The following is a 16,688-nucleotide window of genomic DNA, read 5'->3' as shown; positions in this document are numbered from 1 at the left end:
GTTTTGTTTTTAAATTTTTTGGTTCTATAGAAGGATTTCAAGGTGAACGTCTTGCCTACTCCTAGGCAAGACTGAGTGAAATCCAGGGCGGCCCAGCCCGGAGCGCCACTCCTACCTGGGCAGCCCTGGATTTCACTCAGTCTTTATGTCAGGGGAGGGCCAGGGAAGAAGGTCTCACTGTGACTCTGAGTCCTGAGCCCTCCCCTGTCCCCTGCCCACATTCCTCGTATTTCAGGTGGCTTTTCTCTCCCTCTTACACCTGAACTTAGACTTGTGGTTTTCTTTTCCTTGAGTCAGAGTTAACCTCCTTAATCTCTGTGAAGGAAGGGGAATCAATTACCCACCACCCGAACTCCCCCAGAGCAGGTCTAAGGTCTAGGAGGGCCCCAGCAGGGCTGGGCAGAGGGTAGTTGGTAAACTGGGCTTTAGTGTCACCCAGGATCTGGTAGGACTCGGAGAGGTAGGTGGCAGGAGGGCTGAGATCCCCTTTAGACGCTGGGAGACTCTTAGGGGTTTCAAAGGTCCTGGTGGAGTCTCCCTGCCCCCCCCTCCCAGATGTGTCCCAGCCTCACAGCCTCTCTGCTCCCCTCTTCAGAAACATGGCCGGGGCCAGGTGCTATTTGACCTGGTCTGTGAGCACCTCAACCTCCTGGAGAAGGACTACTTCGGCCTGACCTTCTGTGATGCCGACAGCCAGAAGGTATCTGTGCTGGGGTGGGGCAGGGCTGGCAGGGGACGCCTGCTGTCGGGGACACCTCTTGTCTTAGGCCTCCCTAGTCCTGACCACACCCTGTGCTTTCTGTCGGTCCTCAGATCCTCATTAGGCACCTTCTGTTTGCACATAGCCAAGACTCATCTAGCCCTGTCTGTCTCAGTTCTCTGTCTCTACCGCTCCCACCTAGCCCTTTCTTGGGGACCTGCTAGTCACTCCCCAGATGGGTGCCTGGAGAGCCAAGGCCTGACTTCCTGGGGGAATGAGACACTTACTGCAGCACCTCTTTTCCACCCTCGGGAGGCCCCTGTCTGGGTTTCCTCTTTCCCACCAGTCCCACAGTCGCCCACCCCGCTGACTCACGGCGGTGCCAGACTCAGGGCCCAGGGGCCCAAGCCCTGTGGTGAATCCCAGCCTTATTCCCCCCACTCCCAGTTCCAGGGGGTCCAGACAGCTTGGCCTGAGAAGGGTGTTCCTTGCCTGGGGCTGTTGACAGGCTACTGCGGGATGTCTCTGTCTCATAGCCCTATCTGGCCCTCTCCTCCATCTTCCCTCTAAAGAACCCTGTCTTCTCTTTCAGAACTGGCTGGACCCCTCCAAGGAAATCAAGAAGCAGATCCGGAGTGAGTGGCTGGTTGTGGTTGGGAACGTTGTGGAAAGGAGGGTGGGAGCTCCAGGCTGCACGGCCCCGGTTGTGCTGTTCCCTCTCCCTTGGGGAAGTAATTCAGACCCGTGAGTTCATTTGCTCTGCACAGCAGATCTTGGGGGAAGGCAGGACATTGTTTTATAAATGAAAACCGGAAGCAGAGACAAGAGAAGTGACCATCTAGAGTCACAGAGCAGATTAGCCTGGGAATCGTAGCTGCCTTCAGATCGCAGCTCTAGAAGGGACCTGCAGAATCACCTAGGACAGGGGGACAAATTGATGGCCTGCAAGCAGCCTTCCTCCTGTCCAGGGCGGGTGTAGACATCTGTGATTTCAGACCCTTGGCCCAGCTCAGAAGCCTCATCCACACAGCACTGCAGACTACTGTCCACGGATAGGAGTTAACATGTTAAGGAAAAGCAAGGCCTAGTCCTGGTCTGGGCCATCTTCTGTGTTTAACGATGGGGTGACTGTAGGCCCAGAGAGAGGCAGTTGCTTATCAGAAGTCACAGAGTGAACTATTGGCCGAGCCAGATCGTTAGCTCTGGACTCCCAACACCATCCTGATCTCTTTTCAAGGCCTGGGGTGAAGAGACAACCTGTCCTTTCTGGCCCAGAGAGAAAAGGCATATTGTGAGGGGCGGAGCAGGCGTCTCATGGCAGAAGGGGGGGAGGTAGGTGGCCTCAGCCAGGGGGCATATAGTGGGTGGAGACCTGGAGCCTAGAAGCAGAGATGCCTCTACTGGGAGCCCCTCCCCCTTGGCTCTGCTTGGACTCCCTGGTCCCCGGGGCTGGAAAGCAGAGCCTGTTGCCATGACAGCAGGCAGCTGGGCCCAGGGATGCCAGCTGAATCTCCGGGAGGGGCTGGAGGGCTTCTTCCTGTAGGCTCCTGTCAGTTGAAGACAAAGAGGCAGGCTCGCAGACAGAGCCTGCTCCTCTGGGCCTGACAGGGTCCTAGGCCTGGGCTTCAGGCTGTCCCTAGGTGTCCCAGCCCAGCTGGCAGGCCTTCCTCTCCTGCCTAAAAGGACTGGAGCACACACAGGCAGCTTGAGTGTGCAGTTCAAGGAGGACCGGGAGCTTGGAAAGGAGAAGCGGACGGCAGAAGCCTTCGAGCTCAGCATCTTTCCCCAGAGCAGGGAGTCGGTCCCCCATCTCCGCAGCCCTGGGCGGCACAGCCCGGGTGCGGTGAATGGTTGCTGCGCGTGGCCACCTCCAGTCCCAGAGAAGCGGGCCTGCCCCCTTCGGTACAGCCACAGTCTCCGTCCCTACCCCAGGGACTCCTCCCTATTCATCTTTGTTCTGCCTTCTGGGGTCCCCATGGAACAATTTTTTTTTTTTAAAGATTTTATTTTTTAGTAATCTCTACACCCGACGTGGGGCTCAAACCCACAGCCTGAGGTCCTGAGTCACAAGTGTGTTTCCCTGACTGAGCCTGCTGGGCACCCCACCATTGTTTGCCCTTTTCTTTGTGACAGCCCCTCAGCCTCCTGAAGGAGGCACCACCCTGTGTCCTGGGATTCAGAGCTGGGGACTTTTCCTCCCAAATCTTGGTGCCTGTCCCCTAGGGCACTGGGGGCACCTCTCTGGGCTCTTCTCATTGGCAAGCGGACTAGTGATTCGTGCCTCACAAGGCGGGGGTGCCAGGGACAGCACCTGGGAAGTAGTAGGTGCTCTCCTGAGGTAATCTGGTGTGATGCTTGACAGACGGACATGGGAGCCAGACTGCCTGGGTTTCCATCCTGACTCCCAAGACTACTTACCCTTTGGGTTGTTGTGCAGGGTTAATGAGCTATTCTGTGCACAGCACCTAGAATGCTGCCGGCATGTAGCAGCGCCCAGTACGTATTATCTATTATTATTATTACCACTGCCGCTACTATTATTCCTGACACAGGGATTGTTCTCCTTGACACTGCTTTTTCCAAGGAGTCAGCCGTGGTCAGGAGCCCAGGTTCTGGGGTCAGATGACCAGGGGTTACATCCCCGTTCTCCACCACTGACTAGCTCAGTGATCCCAGGAGGGCGACTTACCCCCTCAGAATCTTCATCTGCGTAAGGAAAAGTTTACCTCAGGATCATCATAAAGATTAAACCCTTCTGTGTACACCTCAGGTTCCTAGCAAGTGAGGTGACCAGCACTTAGTAAGTGCTGGAGATGTTACAGCTGAATGGCGAAGGGGATGGTGACCATAGGGACAAGGACGGTAGTGACCACCTGGCCTCTGGCCCTTTCTGACCACGGTCCTGCCCTGGCTGGGCCTTGCAGCCCACCCAGGGATGGTCTGTTCATTGCTCTAGATTGTAGCCTTTCCCCAAGGCCTCCTCTCTCTCCTGCGGTCATCCTTCTCTTGGCCTGCAGAGTTTGTCTCCAGGAAAGCCTCAGCCTTTATTTCTCATACTTTCATTTCCTACTTTATTTCTCATGCCTTCATTTCTTATACTCTTTATTTCTTGTCAGCCCCACACTCTACAGCCCGGGCCTCAGTGTCCTCATCTGCAAAATGGGGGTAATCATCAGACTTACTCATAGGGTTGTTGCAGAGGTTACTGAAGTAATGTTTGTGATGACCAGTAGGCCTGGCGTGCACCATCGCTTTTCTTTCTTTCTACCTTCTTTCCCCTACTATGTCACAAGTCTTTCAGCCTGAGCCTCGGTCTCTTCATCTTTCAAATGCGAATCATATTCCAGGCTTTCTGACTGGATTGTCCCTGAATTACAGATATGAGAAAACGCTGAGGACTTGACCGTGGGCTGGTGCATCCGGGCCATCCACTGGGGTGATGGGGCCTTTCTGATTGTTCCCCTGTCTCCTCCTCTCAGGCAGCCCCTGGAATTTTGCCTTCACAGTCAAGTTCTACCCCCCTGACCCTGCCCAGCTGACAGAAGACATCACAAGGTGAGGGCTGTGGGGCCAGGGGGTGCTGGCCACGTGACTAGGAATGAGGGCGCCCGGGCCTGGTGAGACAGTACATGTTGGCACTTGTAGACTCAGATGCCTGGCCAGGCCAGGCAGACAGTGTCAACAAAGGAAAGTGACTCAGGGCAGGAGGAAGTGGCGCAAACACCACAGTCAGTGGACCCTCCGTTTCGGAGGCGGGAGGCGTCCCTGGCAGCATCTCATTGACTGGAGTTGAAATTCAAGAGGACTTGCGCCATCTCGACAATTGCCGTTCGGCTCCAGCCATCCCTGCCACGTGGGGACTGGGCCCCTTGTTGAAGTGAAGCTGGAGAGTTGAGAGTAAAATCCATCCTTTTAAAATACTGGCCGTGAACTCAGACTTTTTGAAAAAACATGGTGGAGGCCATCTCTGGATGCATCAGCCAAACACGTCTAAAGGCTGATGTTCTGAGTGGACCATTTTAGGCTTCGGGGATAAGGAGGGAGTAGAGCGCAGATGGCTTTGCGCGTTGGAATTTGGTCCCATGTGCTGCTCTATGTACCTGTCACGCATGTAAAGGTCAGATTAGACATGTGACCTCCCCCTACCCCCATGGTGGCAAGCCTGGGCTGCCGGGATGAACATGGACTGTGTGTACAATCTCACAGTGCCTCAGGGCCAGGAAATATCGTGGCTTGAAGAGTGGAAGGAGGTGCAAAGCATTGTCGAGAATGAGAACATCTGGGGGGCTCCTCCTGCCTCTGGAATCAGAATAGGAAGAGGCCTTTATCTAAGCCCCTTCCAAAGAGATAGTCTCACTTCATGCTATCTGGGGCTGTGCCATCCATGTGCTGGGCCCTACACACCACCAACAATAAGACGTGGGCTTGGAGTTACTCTTATAGCAGGGGACGGGCTCCTAAGCCAGCCTCTCTCCCCTGTTGGGTCCCTCCTGAATGTGGGCTGCCTGTTTGTAGGCCATAGTCACGATGCCCACCCTGGCCTTGGGGGATAATACAGATGTCCCTGGGATAGATCAGATCTGAAGCCTTGGCCTCATTAGTCCTGCCCTAACCCCTAGGGTCACCTTAGAGCCAAGATTCAGCTACAGGGTCTCAACTGCATTGCCAGGAGGGCTGAGAGCTGTAGACTGGCTTAATCCCCATCCCTGTGGTCTTACTCACTGGTATCTCTCGTCTTTGTACCAGACCCTGGGCGTTGGGCTTCTAGGGACACAGGAGAGAAATTAGCCCTGCTTAGGATGGGTGACCTAGGGAATGGGGTGGTAGTAGCAGCTGATTTAGTCAAAAATATTCAGGCCCAAAATAAACTGGTCAGAATGACAAATTGATTGAAATGGAATATTGGTCAGGATGTTTGGCAGTGATTTTCGAATTTTTAGACTTGAACGAATTGCCCTTAAGCCCACACCGGGTGCCTGTGATGTTCCAGCTGCTACTGATTCTGAGCCTACGCCTTGGCCCCAAGCATGCACTGAGGCCACACGTACTTTTTGCCAGAACTTCATGTCATGGAGCAGTAAAAATTATACTGAGTAAAAGGCACTTAAAAGGAAAAGAAATAGGCAATTGGAAACAATGGTGAAACATGGCAAAATGTAAGGAGGCATTATTGGCTGAGAATGAGCTGAAACTTTTTCTTTTTAAATGCAGTAACTGAAAAGGCAACAAAAAATGGTTTAAAATGGGTCTAAAAATCGTAAAATCGTCCAAGTGTGCATAGAGTTATAAAAAATCATATCCTTGTGGTTGGAGATGTCTCTTTTAAAGCAATTTGTTTTTAGACAATTCACTTAGAGCTGGAGGCAAAATTAAAAATTTTGAGGGAATGTTAGTGATCAGGTTTGTCCTAGCTGTGGAATGTGGTGCCGGAGTTGAAATGAATGAGGTCAGGTCGTTTGTGCTGATGTGGGAAGGGCACTAGGCAAGTAGCTGGGTGTGGAAAGAGCAAGCTGGAGAGTCGGATGTACTCTTTGATCCCATGTCCCTGTTTAAAACACCCATCAATCAAAACACATGCATTTGTATATGTCCATGGAGGAAAAAGGTCTAGAACGCCACCTGGATAATAGGGGTAACCTCTAGGAGGGGGGACTAGGGCTGAGAATGGACGTTGAGAGGAAATTTAGAATCACCTCTAATGTTTACATTTGTTCCACAATAAGAATATTATGATTAAGAATGCATGACATTGAAAAAAAAAAATGGTCAACCAGTAAAGCAGTCCTACTTAGCCTGAAAATGAAATAGAAATTTCAAAGGTTCCCACAGCAGAAAAAAAATCCCTCCAGGTTAGAAATGAACAAATGTTAGAAATTAACAAAATGCTGAAAGGCATGTGACAGGGGACAAAACCGTCTTCTAGGGCACACCCAAATTATCAACGCCAGAAATGCCGGCATCTAGGAGCGTTCCTATTCTACTGAGCTGAGTGTTGGTGGTTTGGTTCTGATGGATGGGAGGGTGACGGTGCTGGGGGTCTCGAGGGTGGGAGTGGGGCCTGTGCCCATGGCCACTGTCCCCTATCTCCAGATACTACCTGTGCCTGCAGCTGCGGGCAGACATCATCACAGGCCGGCTGCCCTGCTCCTTCGTCACACATGCTCTGCTGGGCTCCTACGCTGTGCAGGCTGAGCTGGGCGACTATGACGCCGAGGAGCACGTGGGCAACTATGTCAGCGAGCTCCGCTTCGCCCCCAACCAGACCCGGGAGCTGGAGGAGAGGATCATGGAGCTGCACAAGACGTACAGGTGAGGGGCCTCCCCTGGCTTCTCCGCCATTGGCTAGGGCCCCAGGTGCTGGTCTGGAAGTCTCCCACCTGGCTCTGCCCCTGATTGAAGGTGCTTCTGGGGCTCTATCAGATGGGAATGGTCGTCACTAGCTGTCTTGGTCTTGGTGTAAAACTCAAAAGTTTGCCCTCTGACGCCGGGCTGCCTGGGTTCACATTCTTGTCTCTGCCACTTTCTAACCAGGGCATCTGGGCGGGTCATTTTGTTTCCTCATCGGTTCACCATGGGAGCTAATAGAACGTGCTTTGGTGCTGTTGGGGGCTACGTGGCACATGGAACAGAGACATATTTATCATTGCTTTGTGATCTTAGGAGTTGAAGCGTTGATTGTGCAACAGAAAGCTCCTTATTACTGAAGTTAGAAGATGAGTAACCCGATGGGTCATTGTCGGACTGGCTATTTAACTTACCAGCTCCATTTTTCACAGGCATATGTACTGATTTAGATTATCCATCTGTCTTAACTGTTGGTATCGGGGGCAGGAGGATTCATTGTGCAAGGTGTCTGGCATCCCCGGGTTCCAGGCAGTAGATGCCCCTAACACCCTGTCGGTCATCGTAACCACAAAAATGCCCCCTACCCCATTCCCAAATGCTGTTGTGAGGTTGACACCATCCCTGGGCCCGGGGGCGGGGGGTGCTCCCCTGGAACTAAATGGTCTCTGGGATCCCTTCAAGTGCTTTGGACTCTGAGTCAGGGCCATTATGGGAACACAACGTGACCAATGACGTAAAGTGTGTCGTAAGCTGTAAAGTGTTGTGCCTGTGGGAGGGGGTGTGGTGACATTATCTCATTGCTCATGAGGATAGGAGGCCTGAGGAGGGTTGTGTCTGGAGACGAGGACAAAGGCCAGATGTGGTGGGATTGTGTACAGGGGTGAGAGCCTGCTGGGATGTGATGGAACGCTGGATCCCGAGGGGCAAGTGTGTCTCTCAGAGACTTGCACGCCAACTCGGGTTAGCAATGGCTGCTGTCATACTGTGGTGAGCAGGACACTGAAACCGTTCAGCTGGTCAGCAGTGTCGGCCGGGGCTCGGGAATAAGGAGCAATGGCCTACCTGCCGTCTGTCATCCTTGCCCTGGGTAACAAGATGTGGGAGGGATTTGCAAGGGTCCTAAGAACTCAGAGAAAGAAACCCGTGTGTGGGTGGAGAAAGGCTGGTGGCCATCCCTTAGCTTGCTCAGCTCTTTTGACTGAAAGCACATGGACACCTAGTGTCCAGGCATCTCCCATGGCCGCTCGGGGAGGCAGGCAGAGCAGGGGACCCGGAGGCCCAGGGGATATGACCCAGATGGAAGGGAAGAGGTTAGGAAGGAGCACACACTCTCGAGCCAGGTCATCTGGATTCAAGTCCCGACTCTTGCTCCGTGATAGTTGTGTGGCCTGAAGCGAGTGATTCAGCCTCTCCATGCTGGTTTCTCTATAAAGTGGGAAGAATGACACCACCAGCCGTACGGAGCTGTGATGAGGCCTCTGTGAGGTCATGCATGCGAAGTGTCTGGAACAGTGGCCAGCACGCCGTGCTCACTGAAGGTTCTCTGAGGCTAAATGGAAAATGTATAGTTCCCCTGCAGCCAAAGCAAAGAAGGAAAGTGATGAATTACGTAGCTCTCTTGTCAGAAAGGAGAATGCGCACCAGCTCCTTGGCGGGGATTAAGTGGTTTCGGATATAAAATTCTGAGAAAAATGTCTTCCTTGGGCGATCCTTTCAGAGCCCCTGGGTGATTGTAATGAACCATGGCTTCCACAGCGCCTTCACAGCCACAGGGAAGCAGAATCAATGACTCACGTTGAGCTCTGTGGCAGAACGAAGCAGAAATTCCGACTCCCAGCTCATCCCTTGAATACTGCCTGGAGGAGACAAGACTGGACCCGAGCTTTGGCACCAGGAGGGGGTTGGGTGGCTGGAAGCGAGAGCTGACACCAGAGGGGAAGGACTGCGAGCGGTTTAGCCATATGCCTACTCCAGAGCGTTTGCCTTCCTAGAATCCCAGGTTCTGATCGTGGCTGCCTTCAGCCAGTGGGACTTAGGCCTGGGCCTTTTCCATGGCTGCTTATGATCGTGTTCTTTCCTTTAGGGGCATGACTCCAGGAGAAGCAGAAATCCACTTCTTAGAGAATGCCAAGAAGCTCTCCATGTATGGAGTAGACCTACACCATGCCAAGGTACTGCTGGGCCCCGCTGTCCCCCTGGCCTCTGTGTGTGTGGGGGGTCATCCTGTCCCTCGTGCTTCAGAGGGCTTGGTGCGCCAGACCCTGTGTTCCCTCCAGCCCAAAGCCTTTCATATTCTTGTTTCTCATTCCTCAGAGTTCCATAACACTTTATCTTCCCATGATCTTTATAACGTTTCTATATTCACTATATTATGAACCTGTTTGTACCATCACTAGATTGGGAGCATCATGAGAGAGAGACATAGGCTTTATTTATTTTTTGTTTACCATGATCTAACTTTATTTATTTATTTATCTATTTATTTATTTTGTAAACCAAGTTTTTTCACATTTAAATTCAATTAACTATAGTGTATTATTAGTTTCAGAGGCAGAGGTCAGTGGTTCATCAGTCTTATATAACGCCCAGTGCTCATCACATCACATGCCCTCCTTAATGTCCGTCACCCAGTGTCCCCATCCCCTCACAACCCCCAGTCTGTCTCCTGTGATTAAGAGGGTTTGTCTCCCTCTCTGGTTTCATCCTGTTTTATTTTTCCCTCCCTTCTCCTATGATCCTCTGTTTTGTTTCTTCAGTTCTACATGTGAGTAAGATCCGGTACTTGTCTTTCTGACTGACTTATTTCACTTAATTGGCTTATTCAGCATCATAACGTCCAGTTCCATCCGCATCATTGCAAATGACAAGATTTCATGTTTTCTCATGGCCAAGTAGCATTACATCGTGTATATAAATACCACATCTTCTTTATCCGTTCGTCAAGACAAAGGTTTCAGTTTATGTCTGTGTCCTTAGCACATAGCCCGTGGCCTGGCACCACACAGGTGCCACTAAATGTTTGTCGGTGAATCAGGGATTGAGTGATTGACAGAATGATCAGATGGGGGCCTGGGTGAATGGCTGACAGAATGAATGAATGAATGAATGAATGATGCCTGTGTAAGATTGGTGGGGGTCCTCCCCAGCACACAGGCTCTGACCCTGATCCTAAGAGCTCATCCAAAAGCAGAGCTCAGGGAGGGATTCGGGGTGCATGGCAGGCATGGCCCCCAGGCCTGCCATTCAAGGGTGTCTTCCTATGCAGGACTCCGAGGGCATCGACATCATGTTAGGGGTCTGTGCCAATGGCCTGCTCATCTACCGGGACCGGCTCAGAATCAACCGCTTCGCCTGGCCCAAGATTCTCAAGATCTCCTATAAGAGAAGTAACTTTTATATCAAGATCCGGCCTGGGGAGGTGAGCCTGCCTTGGGAACCCCTCCTTCTCACTGGAATTGTCTAGAACAGACAGGATCCTGACCGCTGAGCCTGGGTTTTTTCCTACTTAGGCTCCATGGAGAGGGTTGCTAGGGTACTGGGTAAGGGGAGAGCACTCCTCTTCTGGGGCTCTCTACATAGACTTCACGCCTTAGCTGTGGGCCTACACACATGCACCACACATGTAACATACACAGACACACAGACGGGAGCACACATAGAAAGATAACCACATATGTTCAGGTTACACAGATCAGCGATTACCTGTCCATCCATGTTCATTATCTGCTTACATGCAGTATCCAAGTACGTACACATGCCAAAACACACGACCGCACATGGAGACGTGTATATCCAGCTTCCACATCTCACCCATCAGAAAGTCCATTGGTTTGTACCTCTAGAAGAAACGCAGACCCATTTGCTTCTGTCTTCCTCCACTGCCTCAGCTGCCAACGCCACCATCTCTCACCTGCCTCTCTCCGAGGTGCCTCTCCAGGGTCCCCCTGCCTCCATTGTCATATCAGGCCATTTTTCTCGTAACTGCTAAGGAGAGCTTCAAAGTCCCTTCCATCAGATCATGTCTGACGGAATCAGATCACTATCCCCCACTCCCACTCCTGCCTTAGACCTTTCAAGAGCTCTCTGGCTCGTGGGCTACCGTCCGGACCCCGCGTGTGGGCCAGCTGCCTCTCCCACGGATCTTTGTTCCACTCCCACTGTGCTTCAGCCCTCCGGCCTTCTGACTTCCCAGGATGAGCCAAGCTCTTTCCTGCCTCCAGCTTTCGCTTTTGAGGTTCCCTCTACCCGAAACCCTCTTCCCCGCCTTCTCATATAGCTGGCTCCTTCCCCGTCCTTCAGATGTCTGCCCAGAGATCACCTGTTTAGAGGGCATCCCCAGTTCACCCTTTCTAAGACAGATCCTGACCCCCCCGCACCTGCCCAGGCATTCTCTGTTCATTCCCTTCAGGCCCCCTTATCAGTGTCCGAAATGATCTTGTTTACTAATTTATTATCAGAGCAAGCCCTTCTCCGTCCCTGAGAATCTTCCGTCTTGGTCACCATGGTGCTCTGCTGCTTAGCACTGGACCTGTTGCCAAGTAAGGGCTCAGTCCACTTTATTGAAGAAATAAATGAATCAATGAATAAACAGCCTGAAGTCACACATGCCCGAGAAGAGTTCAGAAAAGATGGACCAGCGGCGAGAGAGCTCTGGCCTTGCTTCTAACCCGCTGTCCTTGGTTTTGCAGTATGAGCAGTTTGAGAGCACAATTGGCTTTAAGCTCCCAAACCACCGGTCAGCCAAGAGACTGTGGAAGGTCTGCATAGAGCATCACACGTTCTTCCGGTGAGCCTGACCCTGCGGTGGGGCCCTGGGGTGGGGCCTTGGGGGCCGGGCAGAGGCCGTGAGTATACATGGATGCTCTGTGATGGGGAAGCCGGAGAAGGAGCTAGGAGGGAGGGACTCCGGGAAATCCCCTCTCCCCAAGTTTCTCCTTTTGTGGGTCACTTCGAGTTGTAGCTGGTGGGACAGTGGGCTAAAAGGGCAGCTGTGGTCCAGCCTTGGGCCTGGCAGCACAGGTCTAATTCCCCTCCTCCCTCCACTGCAGGCTGGTGTCGCCCGAGCCCCCGCCCAAGGGCTTCCTGGTGATGGGCTCCAAGTTCCGATATAGTGGGAGGACTCAGGCACAGACCCGCCAGGCCAGCGCCCTCATTGACCGGCCCGCACCCTTCTTCGAGCGTTCCTCCAGCAAACGGTACACCATGTCCCGCAGTCTTGATGGAGGTACGCCCCAGACTGGAGGTGGATAAGGGGGGCGTTTAGTGGGAAGAGGGGGCGTGCCAGCTTCCGCGGGATGAACGGAGGAAGTGGTGGACACCTCACCGGTTGATTTGCACCAGGCCCGGTGGCCCAGGAGCACTTTTGTCCCCAGGCAGCCTTCGGCGGTCTCGCCCAGTCTCTGGCATCTCTCCCACTAGAACGTGACATTGCCACTCTCTGGACGCCTGCAACTTCCCTGAATCGTGGCCTCTTGGGGTCCCAGGTTCAGCCATATGGGTTTCTGGGCCCTCTCCTTAGGATGCTTAGTGAGTCACAGATTGTCATCATGCCAGGAGAATGGTATATGGTCACTGCAGTGTGGAGCTGGTGAGGTCTTTCTGACTGGAGGCTGAGGGTTTGTTGTTTCTGGTCATTCTTTTGGTTCCAGTGAACTGATTGACATCCAGCCACATGCTGTCCTCCATGGCCCTCATTTCTGTTGAGCTGAAAGGTACCCTTAATATCAACGAGAGCTGGCCCTACATTGTCCTGTAGCAAGCCGACCAGGGCTTCTCAAAACATAGTCACGGGTGAGCTGGTTAAACATGAAGATTCCCAGGCCTTGGCCCAGACCTGCCTCCGCACTCAGGGCCCAGGACCCTCCCCCAGGCTGTGCACACCGGAGTTTGTAGGAGAGGTTCAGAAGGCACATGGGCAGTAGGGAGATTCTGTTAGGCACATCTGAATTCAAATTCCAGCCTTCATACTCACAAGCTGCTCTGCAGACCAGGAAGTGGTCCTTAAATATCCATACGTGAACGGAGGAGAGGTCTCAAGTAGCTAAACTTTCCCTGTACCTGTTTCTTCTTCTGCAAATAAATAATGCTGACTTTGCTGTGTTACAGAGAGAACTAGGCATGATAACACCTCTCTAACACCCCAGAAAAGTTCCTGGCACATAGAAGGACCTTAACAAATTATACCTAATAATAGTTTACGATTATTCTTGGGTGTGTAGAGGGTAGCTTAAGGTAAGAGGTGGGGACTTACATGGGGGAACAGTGGATACTCCCAGAACACATGGGGGCAGGCCTCCAGGCAAGTTAGTTCTGCCCAACAAATATTTTCTGAGTATTGGAATAAGTATGGCCCTTTCCTTTGAGGAGCTCATAGAATGGTAGGTTTGTAAGCATTTAAGGCGATTCAAGCCATGGGAGAAGTATGTGCAGAATACAGAGCAGCCATGAGGAAAGAGAGATTAATTCTGTCTAGGACGACAGAAGGGGCTTTGCAGAGAAGGTGACAACTGTGCAGGGTTTTGAAGGATATGTAGGATTTTCCAGGTAGTCAGGAGAGTCTGATACTTTGCTTGCAATATGAAGGCAAGGTCTGTCCCAGGATTCTTTGATTATGTTCAGAGAACATGCAGTTTTGCAGAGGTTCATTTGAGGCTGAGGAAGCTCCTTTTCTCCTTAAGTGGACACAAGGCTGAGAGCTAAGATTTGTGCAAAGGGAAAGTACAGGCTCTCTATTCTCCCCTGCAGCTTCCCTTGCTCTGCCAGGGCCTAAATGAAGCCCAGATTGTGCACGGTCGCAAGGATTGGTCAGAGGTGGTGAGGCTCATCCAGGGCGGACCAGAAGTCTGGACTCTAAGCCAGGAGACCTGGATCTTTGTCCTAAGTCACTGAAAGGTCATCAGTGGACCTTTCCTCTCTCAGAATCTCATATTATTCTTTGTAAAATGAGGATAAGGATTCCCATTCTAGCCATCAACACAAAGGATTGTGTGGATCAAATGAAATAATGTGCAGAAAAAGGGAACTTTGCCGAGTGAATATATATGAATAGATAGGCTAATTATTCTCTTTTAATCTAGGCCAATCCCAAGGATAATCTGTGTTCTGGTCATTTGAATTCAGTGTTTTCCAGCCATTTTTTTTTTCCCACCAAGACATAATCCATGGGCATAGTCTGGGTTATGCCCAGTGCCTAGTGTAAAGCCCATCATTCCATCCCTTCTTTCCTATTCAGAGAACTACTTTGGATACCAGTAGGTGAGAAGGAGTCCCCTTGAACTTCCCCTGATTTATAAAGAGGCTAAATTATTTGCAAATCTCAGAACTTTAGCTTTCACTGCTACATAATGGTCAAACAAGTGTCCGTCACAACCACCATGACAAAAACCTCACCATTTGTGGACCAGCACTGATTGAATTGACTTGCTCTGTGCCAGTCTCTCTTCTAAGTATTTATATATATGGAGCTTATTCATTCCTCCCCCAGCTGCTTAAAGTAGGTATTGTTTATAGATGAGGAAACTGAAGCCCAGAGAGGTTGTGTAACTTACCGAAGGTCACACAGCCCAGAAGTGATGGATTTGAGGTTTGAACTTGGACTCTGGTGCTGTAGAAGTCAGGAGGGGATCCGGGGCTGGGAGGTAACTGTGTGACCTGGACAAGGCTTCCTCCCCTCTCTGTGTGCTGGCTCCTGATCCCCGATGTGTCGAGGATGCCCATTTCAGCATGGTTTGGCGGGTGGCAGGACTGGCTCCTCGTCTTTCCCCCTGGGAGAGGTCTTACACAGCCACCCGGCCATCTCTGCCCATTTTAGCGGAGTTCTCCCGCCCAGCCTCGGTCAGTGAGAATCACGATACAGGACCTGACGGCGACAAGCAGGAGGAGGATGGCGAGTCTGGGGGCAGACGGTCAGAGGCCGAGGAGGGAGAGGTCAGGACCCCCACCAAGATCAAGGAGCTAAAGGTAGGAGTCTGGCTTTCTCAGACCCTCTGACCTGGGATCAGGAGGCTAATTCTGGGTCTAGCCTCGGCCTTGGCCTTGAGGTATTCCTAGCGGTGGGAGAGCACCCTTGTTCCAGGCTGCACCACGGGAAGGGCCTTGCCCAATACCTCAGCAGCTCCTCATGGTGGGTGGGAGGCGTGCTGCTCTGCCTGCACCCTTGCCCTCTTTTTGTCCTGCTTCCCCACGGGGACACTTTGACCCCTAGAGGACTCCAGTGTCCTCTTGCCCAGTCTTAATTTGCCCCTTTGACTGTGATCTGGGTCCCCCTTCCTCCCCAGAGCATGACGGGGTGTCCCTTGTGGGCCCTCACAAGGATGAGGTTCAGGTATGTTCCCTCCTGCTGCCCCACACATTCCCCACATACCTGTACACACACTCACATGGGGACACGTGGTTTCACTAGCATGCCTTTGCTCCCAGTTGTAGACCCCTCTTACAGGGGGGGTCGTGTACCCAGATGTGCACGCAGTGGGCACACACACGGGCGGGGGCGCATACAGGTGTAAATGTTCCCATCGGGCAGTTGCCGCTTGGAGCACAGGCCCCTGAACACACAGGCTGACGGCGGAGGCATGAGTCCCCAGAGCCCTCATGTCCCCTCTACTGAGTGTGACTATCTGCTTTGCCCACAGTCCCCCAGCCCCCTTCTTCACATCCACGGGCTTGCTCCCTGCCTCCCACCCCGCCCTTTCTGTCTACCTCACTGCCCCGCGGGTGGTCCACCAGCTTCCCTGGCCTCTGCTCCCTGGGAGAGAGCCCTGTGGGCTACCTGCTGCACCGTACCGGGCCAGCGCGGTGCCTCTAATCCATTTGTTCTACTGACCCTGCTGGTTCCTTCTCCTCCTCCCGCATCTCGCTAGCTGGAGCAGGAAACCACGCCGAGACACAAGCAGGAGGTACTGCATGGGACCTGTCACCACTTACCCAGCCATTCACATCCCCAGCTCATTTGTCACCATCCCATAGCTCATCCCAGGCCCATATTCTGCACCATCTCAGCTTCAGCTTTGCCTCTGCTCCTCCTCCCCTAAGGCCCCTCCCTTCCCCTCCCCACCTCCCCAACCACCCTGACTCCCCCCACCCGCCTTTACCCAGCTCCCCTTCAGACCCCACCCCCTGGCCAACTGGTTCCCCTGCCCTCCCCCCACCCCTAACCAGCTTCCCACTCTGCCTCTTCCCACCACCCCATGCTTCCTCCCCATCCCACCTGTGTCCATCAGCTCTTCCAGGCCATTCGGTGCTTTTATTGTCTCATCTCCCCTGCCCCCCCAAACCCTTCCTTAGACTCACTCATCTCCTCCCTCCACTCATCTGTGTCCTCCCTGCCCTCACCCCAAGCTTCTTTTTGTATCTCCTGGCAACCGATGTGGGAGTGGGCGTGCTGGGTGGGGGGCAGGGAGGAAGCTCCGAATGCTTCTGCCTCTTCTCAAGCTCCAGCTGTCCCTCCCTCTGGGTGGGGCCTGGAGAGCCTCTTCTTTCCTCCTCCCTCTCCTCTTCCTCCTCTTCCTGGTGGCTTCTCTCAGCTTACTTCTCCACTTTGACAACTTCTTCCCTTTCGCACAGTCCCCAGCTCTTTCTCTGCACCTTCGCTGCCAGAGACACGGGTCTCTTGGGCCTGAGGGAAAAGACCAAGGGCTGGGACCTA

The 16,688-nt window shown here is 52.7% G+C and overlaps 1 protein-coding gene across 14 annotated transcripts in view; it reads left to right on the top strand.

Moving 5' to 3' along the window:
• EPB41L1 (erythrocyte membrane protein band 4.1 like 1) overlaps window positions 1-16,688 on the top strand; it is a 122,032-nt gene that overhangs the window by 70,374 nt on the left and 34,970 nt on the right. For 10 of the 14 annotated variants that reach the window (XM_032350786.1, XM_032350784.1, XM_032350785.1 and 7 more), the window contains 10 exons: window positions 596-700; window positions 1,293-1,335; window positions 4,180-4,255; window positions 6,791-7,009; window positions 9,129-9,216; window positions 10,311-10,463; window positions 11,734-11,831; window positions 12,094-12,269; window positions 14,856-15,004; window positions 15,904-15,939. In XM_032350786.1, coding sequence (XP_032206677.1) covers window positions 596-700; window positions 1,293-1,335; window positions 4,180-4,255; window positions 6,791-7,009; window positions 9,129-9,216; window positions 10,311-10,463; window positions 11,734-11,831; window positions 12,094-12,269; window positions 14,856-15,004; window positions 15,904-15,939 — 1,143 coding nt within the window. The remainder of the gene's footprint in view (window positions 1-595; window positions 701-1,292; window positions 1,336-4,179; window positions 4,256-6,790; window positions 7,010-9,128; window positions 9,217-10,310; window positions 10,464-11,733; window positions 11,832-12,093; window positions 12,270-14,855; window positions 15,005-15,903; window positions 15,940-16,688) is intronic. The other 4 variants (XM_032350793.1, XM_032350791.1, XM_032350790.1 and 1 more) reach the window with 1 other exon arrangement.

The sequence above is a fragment of the Mustela erminea genome, chromosome 7 (genome assembly GCF_009829155.1).
Source record: "Mustela erminea isolate mMusErm1 chromosome 7, mMusErm1.Pri, whole genome shotgun sequence".
In the NCBI taxonomy this organism is placed as follows: Eukaryota; Metazoa; Chordata; class Mammalia; order Carnivora; family Mustelidae; genus Mustela; species Mustela erminea.
Note: the sequence above shows the minus strand (reverse complement) of the source record. Positions and strands in the feature narration are given on the sequence as shown.